This window comes from Lepisosteus oculatus, chromosome 8, assembly GCF_040954835.1.
Source record: "Lepisosteus oculatus isolate fLepOcu1 chromosome 8, fLepOcu1.hap2, whole genome shotgun sequence".
Classification (NCBI taxonomy): domain Eukaryota; kingdom Metazoa; phylum Chordata; class Actinopteri; order Semionotiformes; family Lepisosteidae; genus Lepisosteus; species Lepisosteus oculatus.
In genome coordinates, this window is record NC_090703.1 from 50,832,295 (window position 1) to 50,844,604 (window position 12,310).

Below are 12,310 nucleotides of genomic sequence, written 5' to 3' on the forward strand. Positions count from 1 at the left end.
AATGAATGTGTTTTGTTTTATTGGGCCACAGGTTTGTCTTCCTCAGTGAGTCATTATTTCTTATGGTTGGTGTTTCTCTTGCTTTGCTCCTAAGGTACGCCATCCCTGAGCTAAAATCTGCGTGGCTCAGAGTCTGCAGCACCGTGCGCTGGGCTGGGAATCCAGTCGTCTCAGTTCTCCTCATTCATGGTGCTGTAGCGCCCCCTCCTGCCCGCACAGAGCCGCACGAATGCCCATCTGAGTGAAACGTCCTGGATTTTTGCACTAACCTACATGCAGCTCGGTCGTCTTTGTCCTCCCAGCGTGGAACCAGGTGCCGAAGGGCCGTGGCCGTGCAGACACTGCGCAGCGAGCTCTGGCTGTGTGTAACTGTGCAAGGTGAAGCTTTCCGAAAACAGCACAAAGACCTAGACCTATGGTTTAACAATGCAAAGAGTGAGCGCTTGAGGTTTTCTGACTGCCAGTACCTCCCAAGAGTGTTTTCTCTTAAGAGTGAATTTGTTTTTGCTATTGGCTCACAAGGAGTGCCTTTTCAGCTTGTAATACCAACAGACGTTCTCCTTGTTGACCACTTTCAGGACCAGTCTGTTTTAGCCACCTGTAACGAAGTGAAGAACACCCAGCTGCAAGCCAGCAAGATGGGGTACAAGATGGTTTACTTGGTTTGTCTCAATCAAACTCTGAATGTCTTAGCAGCTGCCAAGAGCTCAAGAGCAATGTGGTCCTCATTGGAGCTAGAATAATCTGATCAGACCCAGGATCTTGTGTTGCTAACTTTAACAAGTCTTGGATAGAGCATGTAGAAATGGGGGAAATGAAATAATTAAAAATCAACTGTCATTTCAGCTGATTAGGATTCCTAGGATACTTATTATCCAGAGTATAACACTGCTTCGATGGTTTTCTTGGCATGTTTAGTTTTAAAAGCACCTGCCAACAGATAGTCTAATGGCCTCCAGTGTAGTGAAGAGAACTCCTCAGCTAAACACAGGAGGCATGTACAGAGATCCTAGAGACTGGAGAGTGCATTAAGCAGTTACAATGCCTTAAAACCAGGAGAGTCTCATGGAGGAGCAAGGTTAAATCACTTTACAGCTTGTCTGGCTCTGGTCAGAGCCACCAGATTCTCTTATTCATGTGTTATGACATTTCATCCTCAACAGCGATGTGTCATGCACTACTTTAGAAAAGCTGTTGGGGGGGGGGAAGGACAATTGTACCCGTTTGTTTCATTTTGCGTTTTCACAATCGCACAGGGCAGGTTGGTCTATCTGTTTTGTGGTCTGTGGTGTTCACTGTATGTAGTATAGGGTGAGAGAATGGTCTTAATTAAATAATGTCTGTGGCTGAATCGTGGTGTATTGTAGTTTATAGCAAGATGTACTGTATCTTCCAAGAGAATGGGAGTGCAGAGATGCTTGGAAACTGGATGAAGAACTACACATAGATGGTATTGGAGAGAATGCACTGAACAAGAAATGACCTCAAGGAAGAAATAGAAACAAAGGTGAAACTACACACAGAGGTGGATACCTAAACACGTAGGCTAATTGACATTTGAACATTTACAGTGTATGTTGCCATTCCTGTCTCCAGTGCACTCTGTAAATATTGGCTTGATATGCAATATATAAATATATCAGTGATTCCAAAGGCCATAGGGAAAATGCTAAGGATGATGATAAGTGGGACAGGGTTCCCATCTGAAGTGTAGCCCTGCCAGGTGCCCAGGGCAGCTTGCTGCAGTCCTCTATACCAAGGGTTAGCCCTGGCACCTGCCTTTCCTGCCGGTGCAAGTCTTTGCTCTAGCTGATCCTTACATGTCCGAAGGGACCTGCAGCAAGCAGGTTAATTAAGCAATGAAGGATCCGTTCGGCGCTTAATCTAATGGAAAGTTCAAAGCCCCGTAATGGCCTGGCAAGCAGGCTGGCTGACCCTGGGTCTATGGACTATGCATGGGTGTGGCATTTAGGCAGTGATTGAGTGCAAAAGCTTCCTGCTCTGAAGCCCATACTAACAGCACCAGGACTAGACTGGATGTGCAGTTTATAGACTGGTGCTCTCAAGCTTCAGTCTCACAGAGCATAATACTCTAGCCCTAAAACAACCTGAAAGAAAATCCTTTATCGCCTGACTTTGATTTAGGGACGGCCTGTACTTAGTTCTTTGGCTTTATTTTATTATTTTCAAATAAGTACAGCACACTTCCTCCACCTAAGAAGAATCCAAGCAGAAGGGTGGTAGTAGCTGCATTAAGCTTTACAGTCCCGATCCGGGATTCTGACGTGAGTGTTGTGAACAACTTTCAACTTTAATCCTGTCTAGTGCTCTGTCTTGGGAACTTCGATTCCTTCAGGCTGAATGTGCAGAACTCAAATCACAAAACTCAGCTCCTGTTATTTCCATGGAATGGCTGGGAGTTTAGCCTGAGGGAGACGGTGCCACAGCTTTAAGCCTTTTAGGTGGGACGATATTTTTTTAATAGAGGAGTTGCAGCATCCAATTAAGAGGCAGGAGCACCTGTAAGGAGAAAACCGGCCCCTTCTTACCGTGCTACACAGATATTGTTGACCTAAAACTCCACAAAGTAAGCTTTCATCTGCTATACTGTAACAGAAATAAGACTGCAATGCTACTGTTTCATTATATTTATTATTTTTATTTAGCATATTTAATACTGTTAAACGTTTACTACTACAAATTCACCCTAGTGTGACAGCGACAAATGATGAATATCCAGACTAGGAAACAAAGAATTTGCTAAAAAACACTATTGTAAAAGCAGTATTTAGTGATCTGGACACTGTAATTCTGTCCTGATGGCTGTCGGCATAATGATTGGCTAAATGCAGACTTGAGTCCAGAATAAATTGAGTTTTATCCACTTGCCAAAATACAAGTTACATGATGGAAGATTTTTACTTGCCTCCTGCTTCTGCCCAACAGAAACCTGTCATCCTATGGCCTGTAACAGGCTGTCACGTGACAACTTAAGTGAGACTGGATGTTTCATGATCTGGAATCAAATCAGAAATCTATTTTTTAAATAATTTCAAACATATCTCTTATCTGCCGGAATGTTTCCTCTTTGTATCCCATAGTTATTATCAGTATAAACCTTTTCTTTCTGACAGGTTAGAAACAGGGGAGAAGGCAGTGTATACTGTACACTGTACATGTGTGGATTTCTGTTTACATCAATGAAGAGTTTTGAAGCCGGTGAAATGTTGTTTCACTGTGCAGAGCCTTAATGCGTATATCTGAAAAAGAGAAACCATAAGAATGGACAAATAAAAATAAAAATGTATTTCTGAGAAATGGACTTAAACTGGGTATTAATCTTGAATAACAACGATATTACAATTTAAATTCTATGTTCTTAAAATATCTTACCTATTGTATAATTGACCTTTTCTCATTCTTAAATGGAATTCCGACCAAGAGATGCAGTTGGGTTGTCTGCTGTGACAGACGCAAGGCTCTGAAAGTCTCTCATGTTTCACAGTCCCATTCCTGCCTCTTCTCCAGCTCCTGCTGTTAGACTCTCATTCAGAGGAGACCTGAAAGGAGCTCACCAACCTGTACCATGGCATTACACCCGACTCCAGTCCTTGGGGTCTGAGTCCAGGTGGTTTTCTGTGGCTCTTTAAACTGTCAGTAGCTGAAGGCTGTGTAGAAGCATCACCTGGGCCAGTTCAAGCTAAACGGGATCAGTTCAGGTGCAGAACTGTTTATCCCTACAGTAAACTAGAAACATTGTGCTGGAGTGCAATCCCTGAGGACCAGAGATGAGAATCCCTGCCTTGTTTAAGAAAAAGAGCATTTTGGATTATGGATGACATTTTATGTACACTGGAGTCCAGATATTTTTACTGCATAGGCTACATACAATATGCTGCTGTACAACATAATTTATTTGTGGTGCTCCATAGCTAAAGACTTAATTTTTTGTAAGCCCTCTGTGTCGCTGTGTTTTTAAGTCACTACTTTCTATTTTAATTTAATCAGATAAAGAGCTTTTGGGAGAGCAGAGAGCTATCTTTGCTTTCTGTCTTTGCTATTTTATCTGGGAGCCATCTGTGCTCCAGCACATTGGGCAGGTTTCCACCGAAGGTACTGTTTTTTGTGGCTTGCATTATGATGATTTTCAGGAGTGAACCTTATCCAGGTTAGGCTTGTGGTTTAATAACCTGCTGAGCTACTTGTCCTATTTCATGCCCTTCTTACTGGTGTATCTGCCCCTGTATGTGCAACAGCAGTGGTGCTCCTGTTCTATAATGAACATACAGGTTTACTTTTACAGTAAAGAAGTGCTCAGACTGGTAACCTCTCCAAGCTGATAACTTTGAAACTTTACTGGCTTTTAACTAAGATCTTTTCCTTGCCTCACATTTTAAAATTATGTTTACACATCTTTGTTTTTAATTATTTTAAATTAATACATACCGGCTTCTGATCAGTTTTTTTTTGTATAAAATGACTCTAAAGGCTGACTTTTTAAATTAATGGGGGTACTGGCTGCTTTCTACTCATACTGTGTACAGAAATAAAATTTGTTTTTGTTATATGCAAAGTCTTTGTGTCATTTGTCTGCTTGGAACTGTCCATTCGTGATCAGTGGAAGTCAGATGTCTTTTGAAAGCGAGCACAACTGTTACTTTGTGCTTCATAATGAATTCTCAGCAGCCGCTGTATCCATATTCTCTTCCCACTCAATACTTATAAATTCTAATTAGCTTCCTCAATTGCGAGCTCAATGCTATCTGTTGTGATCTCGTGCCAATCAGTCATGGTATCTCGGAAGCTGGCCTGCTTCTTCTCCAGCTCTGGGCCTGTGGCTGTATCTTTGCTGAGGTTGGTTCTGTCTGCGAACTGTGAAGCAGTATTCCCCTTTCCGCTGGCTCCAGTCCCGTTCACCCCTGCACTGCCACCAGCCCTGTCCCGCGGTGTGGCTTTCGTATCCTGGTTGCTGGCTTCTTCTACTGGGGCACCCAATGCTGAGCTTTCATTGGCTGTTTCAGTATCTGTCCCCTTGCTTTCATTGGCTGCTTCAGTATCTGCCCCCTTGCGTTCATTGGCTGCTTCAGTATCTGCCCCCTTGCTTTCATTGGCTGCTTCAATATCTGCCCCCTTGCTTTCATTGGCTGCTTCAATATCTGCCCCCTTGCTTTCATTGGCTGCTTCAGTATCTGTCCCCTTGCTTTCATTGGCTGCTTCAGTATCTGTCTCTGAGCATTTATTGTCTGCTTCAGCATTTGTCATCGAGCTTTCATTGGCTTCTTCAGCGTCTGTCCCCTTGCTTTCATTGGTGGACCTCACCATAGTAGATGCAACACTTTCTTCATTAAAACCTTCAGTATTGTCACGTCGATCTTTCAGACCAACTCTTTGGGTTGCACCCCAGACTTTACTGTGCTCCTTACCTCCAACTGCATGGTCCTCTGTATTTGCTCTCCCAAGACTTTCTTTGATTCCCAACTCTGAGCACTGGTTCTGCACCTCCTCTTCATTCCCGTCGCCTTTAATTCTTCCTGTTGCCGGAGCTCTACAGGCCTCAGAGCTGAGGCCTGGCCCCCAGCTGTCCCGCTCCGCCCCGTGCTCGTCTCCCAGCAGCCCCTCCTGCTGCCGCTGCTTGTCCTCTGCACCTCTCCAGCGGCTCTTCCGCGCCCGGGTGCTCCTGGCTCTCATCATCTCCCCCAGCGTCTTCAGCTCTCTGCGCACGCTGGGAGCGAAGGAGGGGTCCAGCTTGCAGACCATCAGGAAGTCCCCCCGAGCCTGCTGGTCGTGGCAGAGAGCCGCGTGCGCCCGCGCTCGCTTGTAGAAGGCTTTCACGTTGCCTGAAGGGCAGAGAGGGAAGCACCGAGGCAAAAACTTAGCAAAGCTCTTCTGCAAAAAATACAATGAGCTACCTAATGGTATGCAGAAGAATGCCAAGCCCAGAGTAGAGCAGGCACAAACACTGCAGTGCACGCTGCATTGAGCTTGTGCAGGGTCTGCTGCAGACAGTCTTAGGAGATTTATGTTTATCCCACTGGTATGGAAATACCTGTATTGTGGGAAAAACCAGACATTTGCACAGCAATTATGACAGATTGTTTTAAAGGGCAGCAATGTGGAGCAATGGTGTGGTTTAAAGGTGCAACACTGGTTGTATCCTTTAGGAAAGTTATGTCACCATAATTGCTCCTGTTAAATACCCAGCTGTATCAATAGGTGCGTGAAAGTGTCAGACAAATTAGTAACAGTAATAAGACAGAGCTGAGTAGGCTTTACCCAGTGGGGGTAGTGCTGTACCTTTGTGTCTCTTGAGCAGTTCAGTAGTGTGCTCCAGCACCTCGTAGTACTCCTCCAGCTCTAGCTTGCACTGGCAGTAATTGAGCACCAGGGGGAGCAGCACCTTCTCCAGAGACTTCCAGTCCACTTCCTGAGGATCCTCCTGCCCAGACAAAGGCGGTCAGATCCTTACAGCCAGTAACAACAGTACACCTATGTGCATGCTGCTTTTTAAGGTTTGGCCTTAACTCCCATACAAAATCATGTCCCATCCGAGATATTTTGCATTTGATGTTTCAGAAAGGATTTGTAATTTTAAGCATATATATATATATGTGCCATGATAAACCTGATAGGATTTCACACAGAATTTGAATTTCTTCCTTAAAGAACTCTTATGATTCTAGATCATATTTAATTATTTTTGAAAGGTTGTACTAGATACTACTGTCTCTGCTCGACATGAACAAGCCTAAGCTATATGATGAAATCATATGGGTCTTTCAAGCAGCTTTATATCTGCAGGATGACCATGAAATGCAAGGTTGTGTGGAGCAGAAATGACTGGCAATTGTTCACTAACTGTCCCTCAACATTTGCAGAGCCATGACTGAAGCTGAAGGTTCTGCAAGCTCACCTTGGCCTGTATGAACTTCACATAGTCCATGGCTTCTTTGTACTTCTCAGATGCTTCCTGGAAGCGTTTCTCCTTCATTAGGTAGTTGCCCTCATTGTGGAGCAGGGGAACCAGCCTCAGCATTTCCTCTCTTCCCTTTCCCCCATGTCCAGAAGCTCCACTCTCACTGGTCCTCTGCAGCTGCTCTTGACCTTGCTCTGTGCTCTGATGGGCTCTCCACCCCTTGCTTGTGACCACCAGCTGGCTCCTTCTCTCTGGAGTGTCCTGTGCCTCGTTTGTATCCCGTCTTCCTTCTCCTTCCCGGCTGATTTCCTTTTCCTGTTCTTCTCCATCCCCCGCCCTGTCTCCCAGGATTCCCCAGTAGGTCTTCTTTTCTTCGCAGTACTTCTCAGCCATCCTCTCCTTCAGGAGCCTGAGCTCTCTCTGCACGAGGGGGCCGAGTGAGCTGTCCAGGCTGGCCACCATCAGGAAGTCCTGTCGAGCTTCCTTCTCATTCCACACAGCTGCGTGGGCCTTTGCTCTCTTGTAAAAGGCTTTAACATTGCCTGTCAGAAAAACGTTGTGAAAAGATGAGATATTTTTTTAAAAACTGCTGCGGCTCCTGTCCTATCACATACAATCAATTCAGTCTCTCCACTCCAGGTTTTGCTTTTGTGTCTTTCATATCATTTAAAGTACATTTACAAAGCACTGCACTCATTTTTGCTTCCTAGGAACTCATAAAAATGTATGTTATTGAAAAGATGCAGTTCTTCAGACAATTCTTTTGAGGCAAAATGTTTAGTCTACAAAATGGAAACAAGGTTTTAAATACCAGAACATTCATGTTCAATAAGGTTTAAAACATGGTCTTTTTCACTGTCTTTTCAGAGAACTCATCTGCACACACCTCTGGGAAATGCATCTTATATTTTTTTATTTTATTTTAAAAACATACATGCCACAGAATCAAGTGATCAACTACAATATTTTAACAAATGCAAATGTACTGTAATGAGGTTACAGTTGTTACGGCTACAATAAAATTCAGCTGAACCAAAAAAAAGAGGACGGCGGAGTTTGGAATTTAAGAACGAAAAATCTCTTTAAATCACAGCTGGCCTGTGAGTTTCAGCAGGCCTTTATTTTTCCATTTATGTTACTTTCTGTTATGCTTCCTTTAAATCATTGATTGTCTGAACATTTTAAAAAGAATCCTGCTGCCTTTGACAGCATCGGAGTCATCGCAGCAAAATCAAAAATAATTTGAGCTTCAGCCGCTGCGAAAGTGACCTGATGACAGTAATGGACTGGAGCTGATGGAGATGAGTGAGAGGCTAAGAGAGATGCAGAGGGAATAGTGACATAGTGAGCAAGTGAGGGAACAGTCCAGTGAGGGAGACTCGCTGCTGCAGAGATAAGAGGATCACGCTGCCGCGCCTCAGCTGGGCCACTGCGAGTCTTATTCACTGGAACAGCCTGCACCTTGGCTCTGACAGCACTGGGAGAAACCACAGCTGTCAGCCTTTACACATTGACTCAAGGCACCTGTGTAAGAGTGTACCAAACTACCTCTCAGTGTGTGCGCCCCCCCTCAGACCGCCAGGACCGAGTAAGGGAGCTGCTGCAGGGTAGTAGACGGGGTGGCGGGAGGAGAACGAGAGAGAGCACCTTCAGGAAGACTAGGATCTACCCTTCCTCTCGAATTTCTGTTATAACTCTGTTTTAGTATTCGGCAGTACTGCAAAACAGTAATACACAATTGCAATTCTAATAAATTGTATATAATACAATGTAAAAATGTTTATTATATAAACTACAAATGGCTAATTGCTTTATATTAATGTAAATACACGATTTTGGCCTTCAGCATGCTGTAGGTTTTCCTTATTTTGCGTAGCTTATGCAGGACGCAAGTACTTCTGTTTGTAAGTAACGTTCGTAGCTGTCTTTGCAATCATCAGAGGAAAAGCAGGATTGCGTGCTGGGTGTTTTCCCTGCTAGAGCTGGTGCCTCTGGAGTGGGGCCGGATACCTTTGTGCCTGTGGATCAGCTCCGTGGTGTGCTCCAGGACCTCGTAGAACTCCCCCAGTTCCAGCATGCACTGGCAGTAGTTCAGCACCAGTGGCGTGATGAGCCTCCCCAGCTTCAGGTATTCTTCCTCGCCTGGTTTCTCCTGCAGGGAACACAGTGCACATCCCTGATCACTTTCTGCATGCCAACTGTGGCTGATGTTTTAATGCTCACTGATGCACCTCTGTGCAGATAATGTTTGCAAACTTAGAAGGGGGTATGAAACTTCTGCTACAGTAGGGATATAGTATCCAAAGGCACGTGCTCGCTTGATGAATCTACTTGGATATTATATTCATTCCCAGCCTCCTTACTCTTCCTGTAACCTGGGACTGAGCGCAGCCTGAGCCGAGCCCAGAAAGCACTTGCTTCCCCACTCCACGCACTCGCACCTTGGCCTGCACGTTCCTCAGCAGGATCACGGCCTCCTGGTACTTCCTGGCCGCCGCCCGGAAGCGCCTCTGCTTGACCAGCGCGTTTCCCTCGCTGTGCAGCGCCGGGACGGCCTGCAGCTTCTCATCGGTGTCCATGGCCCAGGAGTCCCTCTTGTATGACAAAGGGTCATCCACCTGGGGGAGACAGAGGCCAAGGCTGATCAGCCAACTGGAGCAGGAGAATGCTCAAGCGAAGCCATTCTTTGTGTTCCCACAGAGCTTCTGAAGGCAAAGGATTATGAGGTGTTAAGGCGTAGGAAGTGTCCCACTTCATCCACCACAATCAGGCTGATACCAGTCAGAGAATTAAGGAAGAATTGATGGAGGCCAGGCTCTGCCGGTTTAGCCTGGACAACAAGATAAGTGGCCAAAGGTTGAGTGTTTAGGATGAACTGATACATAGTAAAGCATTTCCTTGTTCTATTCTGTTCCTCACCATAGTTAACTGCATGATAAATTTGCATGAAAAACCTTTGCCTTTGCTTATCACAAAGGCTTGAATTCTTTTAGAAGCATCCAAGGTGCAAAAAGGTCACTGACCTGGATTAGCTCCATGATGAAGATGAGGGGCTGGGGCTCCTTCATGAGCTCGTTCAGGTCCTTGTAGCCCATGCAGTGATAGTCGAACATGTTCCCCAGCCCACACATGTGCCTCTGCCCCTCCAGGGGATCCTTCCCCTCGGCGATCAGGCGGATCCCCCTGGACACGACGGGGTACAGTCCTGTGTGCTGAGCAGAGGGGAGATCTTCAGGGGCACTGGACAAGATGGGACACCTAGACAGGATAACACTTAACGATGCCGATAAAACAAAATTGAGTTTTGAGTTCTACTTCGTGTTTCCTCACAAAAGAACAACTGATATTTGGGAACGAAGAAATGGTTCTTGTAGATTGTGTTTAGGTGTCACACAAGCAGAAGACTTCTCACACCATTCCTGCAGGGCTCGACAAAGCTTTGCCCCCCCAACTCCAGGGATTGAAAACCAAAGTCAACATTTTCAGCCAAACATTTGGTTTCGGTCAGGCTTTGCAAGGAGTACAAAAGAAAGGGGCTTATAACCTAGGGCTGTGGGTGTGGAACTTACTATAGTGTCACACCAGAACTCTGCCACCTCTCCAATCCGCATGGAGGTGAGCAGAGTCTCCCAGATCTCCATCTTGAACATCTTCCCCACGATGATCTCCATGGGAGCCTTGCCCTGTCGGCGACTGTCGTCAATCACAGTCCGCTCGAAATTGCACGCCAGCGTCTGGAAGTGGAACACCAGCTTTGGAGATGGGAAGAGTGAGGGAGAGAGAAGGGGAGAATAAGAGGAGAGAGTGCACCCGAGATAAGAGGGATTATGTGAACCCATATATTTTTATTGGATTGTCACACACAGGAGCTGATCCTGTCAGCACCACCTTCAGGGACTCTTGGGAAAAGCAAAGGCCTACCTCCCATTCAGAGCCATCAAAACAGTTTGCTCTGTAACAGATTAGACATGCTACCAAACCTTCACTCCGCTTAAACAGTGCCATTTCCATTCTGGGCCTGTCTCAGCATAAGGGAACGGCAGCCAAATGCACATAATAGAAGTTCAAACAAAAGGCCCCAGCTGTGGAATGTAGAAATGAATTTGAGTGCATTCAATGCTTGTCATCTTGAGACACTGGGCCATGTTGATGTCCTTATATTTTGATGAAGACCTTTCCTCCACTAGAGAAACAATAGGAGGGGAAAATGTGCGCAGTTGTGATTTTGGAAAAGACGTCTCCGCTAAAGGGTAGGGAAATTCATTTGGCAGCAGCCGCTATGTGGATTACAGGTGGAATTTTTTTTAAATTAGGATCCGAGTTAGAATAGGACAGGAAGATAAAAACAGGTTGGATTTTTGGTCACGAAAAACAGAATTTGGGAAAACAGACCCCTGCCTCTTACCTTGGTTCCATTCCGAAATTTGGGGAGGTCACCCTGACCTCCGTGGAGGATCTTTTTCCTCACCCCTTCAACATTCAGGGGGTACATTTCTTCCATCCTTGTGTGTCCCCCCCTCTTTCAGCAGCGATACGAGAGAAAAATCCAAGTATTTTCCAAGAGTAGGTCTCGGAGACCGAAGACCTTCTAAACAGCTGTTTATTGGAGATTTTTCCTTCTCGATGAGCTTGCAAGCAGGCCGTGATGCAAGCGCAGCTCCGCAGCCCAGCAGTGCTCCCTCCTGCCCGGCTGCTCTCTGACAGATGGCTGGATTAGCAGGCTGGCCGCTGTAATCCGTCAAGTAAATCCCCAGAACCTTCTCCCTAATCCTTCGACAGCAAGCAGCAGGCGACCTGCGCATGCGCTGGTGCAAGGTAACGGCATGAACGCACCTTCTTTAAGAAAGAAATTAAAACGTTTGTTGCATGAAAAATCCTTCTCTCCTGCTGGCATGGCTCAGGGGACCTTTATGCCCAAAACACTCCAAAACACCAGCATTTTATTTTACAGTCCAGGGGGCTTCCTGGCCTTTTCACATGAAACGTTTTCAACAATTTAAAAGACTGCTACTAAATAATGAACAAATACTGCTTTAGGAAGGGTGGCTTCTACCATCCCTCAACTGCCACAAACTATATTCAGACTTCCCTAGTGACCTACACCACCAGCTCCACTATTAAACCCATGTGGGATGGTGCATTTTTACCGGATTATACTATTTACTCACACCGGGTGAACTATTCAGCACCCTCTCGTGTTGATCCCATGTTATTACAGTTATACAACAGACAGCTAGACAGTTGTATTTTCACCTGCCTTGACAATAACAGTTTTCTTTATCTCCACAATTAGACTGATCTCAGCTCTTACATGATCTAGGACTAATGTCCGGCACTGGGCACAGAGTTAAGCTCACAAACACGAGGGTCACTATTATTGCTATTAACCTCTGCTAA

At 45.4% G+C, this 12,310-nt stretch overlaps 2 protein-coding genes across 3 annotated transcripts in view; one reads left to right on the plus strand and one right to left on the minus strand.

The window, feature by feature from the left end:
* The window catches only part of drp2 (dystrophin related protein 2), a 60,718-nt gene extending 56,151 nt beyond the window's left edge, over window positions 1–4,567 (plus strand). For both annotated transcript variants that reach the window (XM_069193803.1, XM_069193804.1), the window contains exon 23: window positions 95–4,567. In XM_069193803.1, coding sequence (XP_069049904.1) covers window positions 95–114 — 20 coding nt within the window. In that variant the 3' untranslated portion in view covers window positions 115–4,567. The remainder of the gene's footprint in view (window positions 1–94) is intronic.
* LOC102688914 (uncharacterized) lies at window positions 4,539–12,262 on the minus strand. Its single transcript, XM_069193805.1, has 8 exons — window positions 11,319–12,262; window positions 10,483–10,665; window positions 9,937–10,125; window positions 9,355–9,531; window positions 8,924–9,065; window positions 6,911–7,455; window positions 6,295–6,436; window positions 4,539–5,837 (listed from the first exon to the last, which is right to left on the minus strand). Exons 1-8 carry the CDS (start codon window positions 11,412–11,414, stop codon window positions 4,729–4,731), a joined length of 2,583 nt encoding a protein of 860 aa, XP_069049906.1. The 5' UTR covers window positions 11,415–12,262; the 3' UTR covers window positions 4,539–4,728.
* Window positions 12,263–12,310: the final 48 nt, after the last annotated feature.

Bases quoted from the DNA above. Each gene is read 5' to 3' on its own strand.
- LOC102688914 (XM_069193805.1), bottom strand. From the start codon at position 11,414: ATGGAAGAAATGTACCCCCTGAATGTTGAAGGGGTGAGGAAAAAGATC. The intron at 10,126-10,482 runs GTAAGTTCCACA...CCCTCTGCTCAG, and splicing joins AGTTCTGGTGTGACACTATA to CACACAGGACTGTACCCCGT. The intron at 5,838-6,294 runs GTACAGCACTAC...TCTGCCCTTCAG, and splicing joins ACTGCTCAAGAGACACAAAG to GCAACGTGAAAGCCTTCTAC.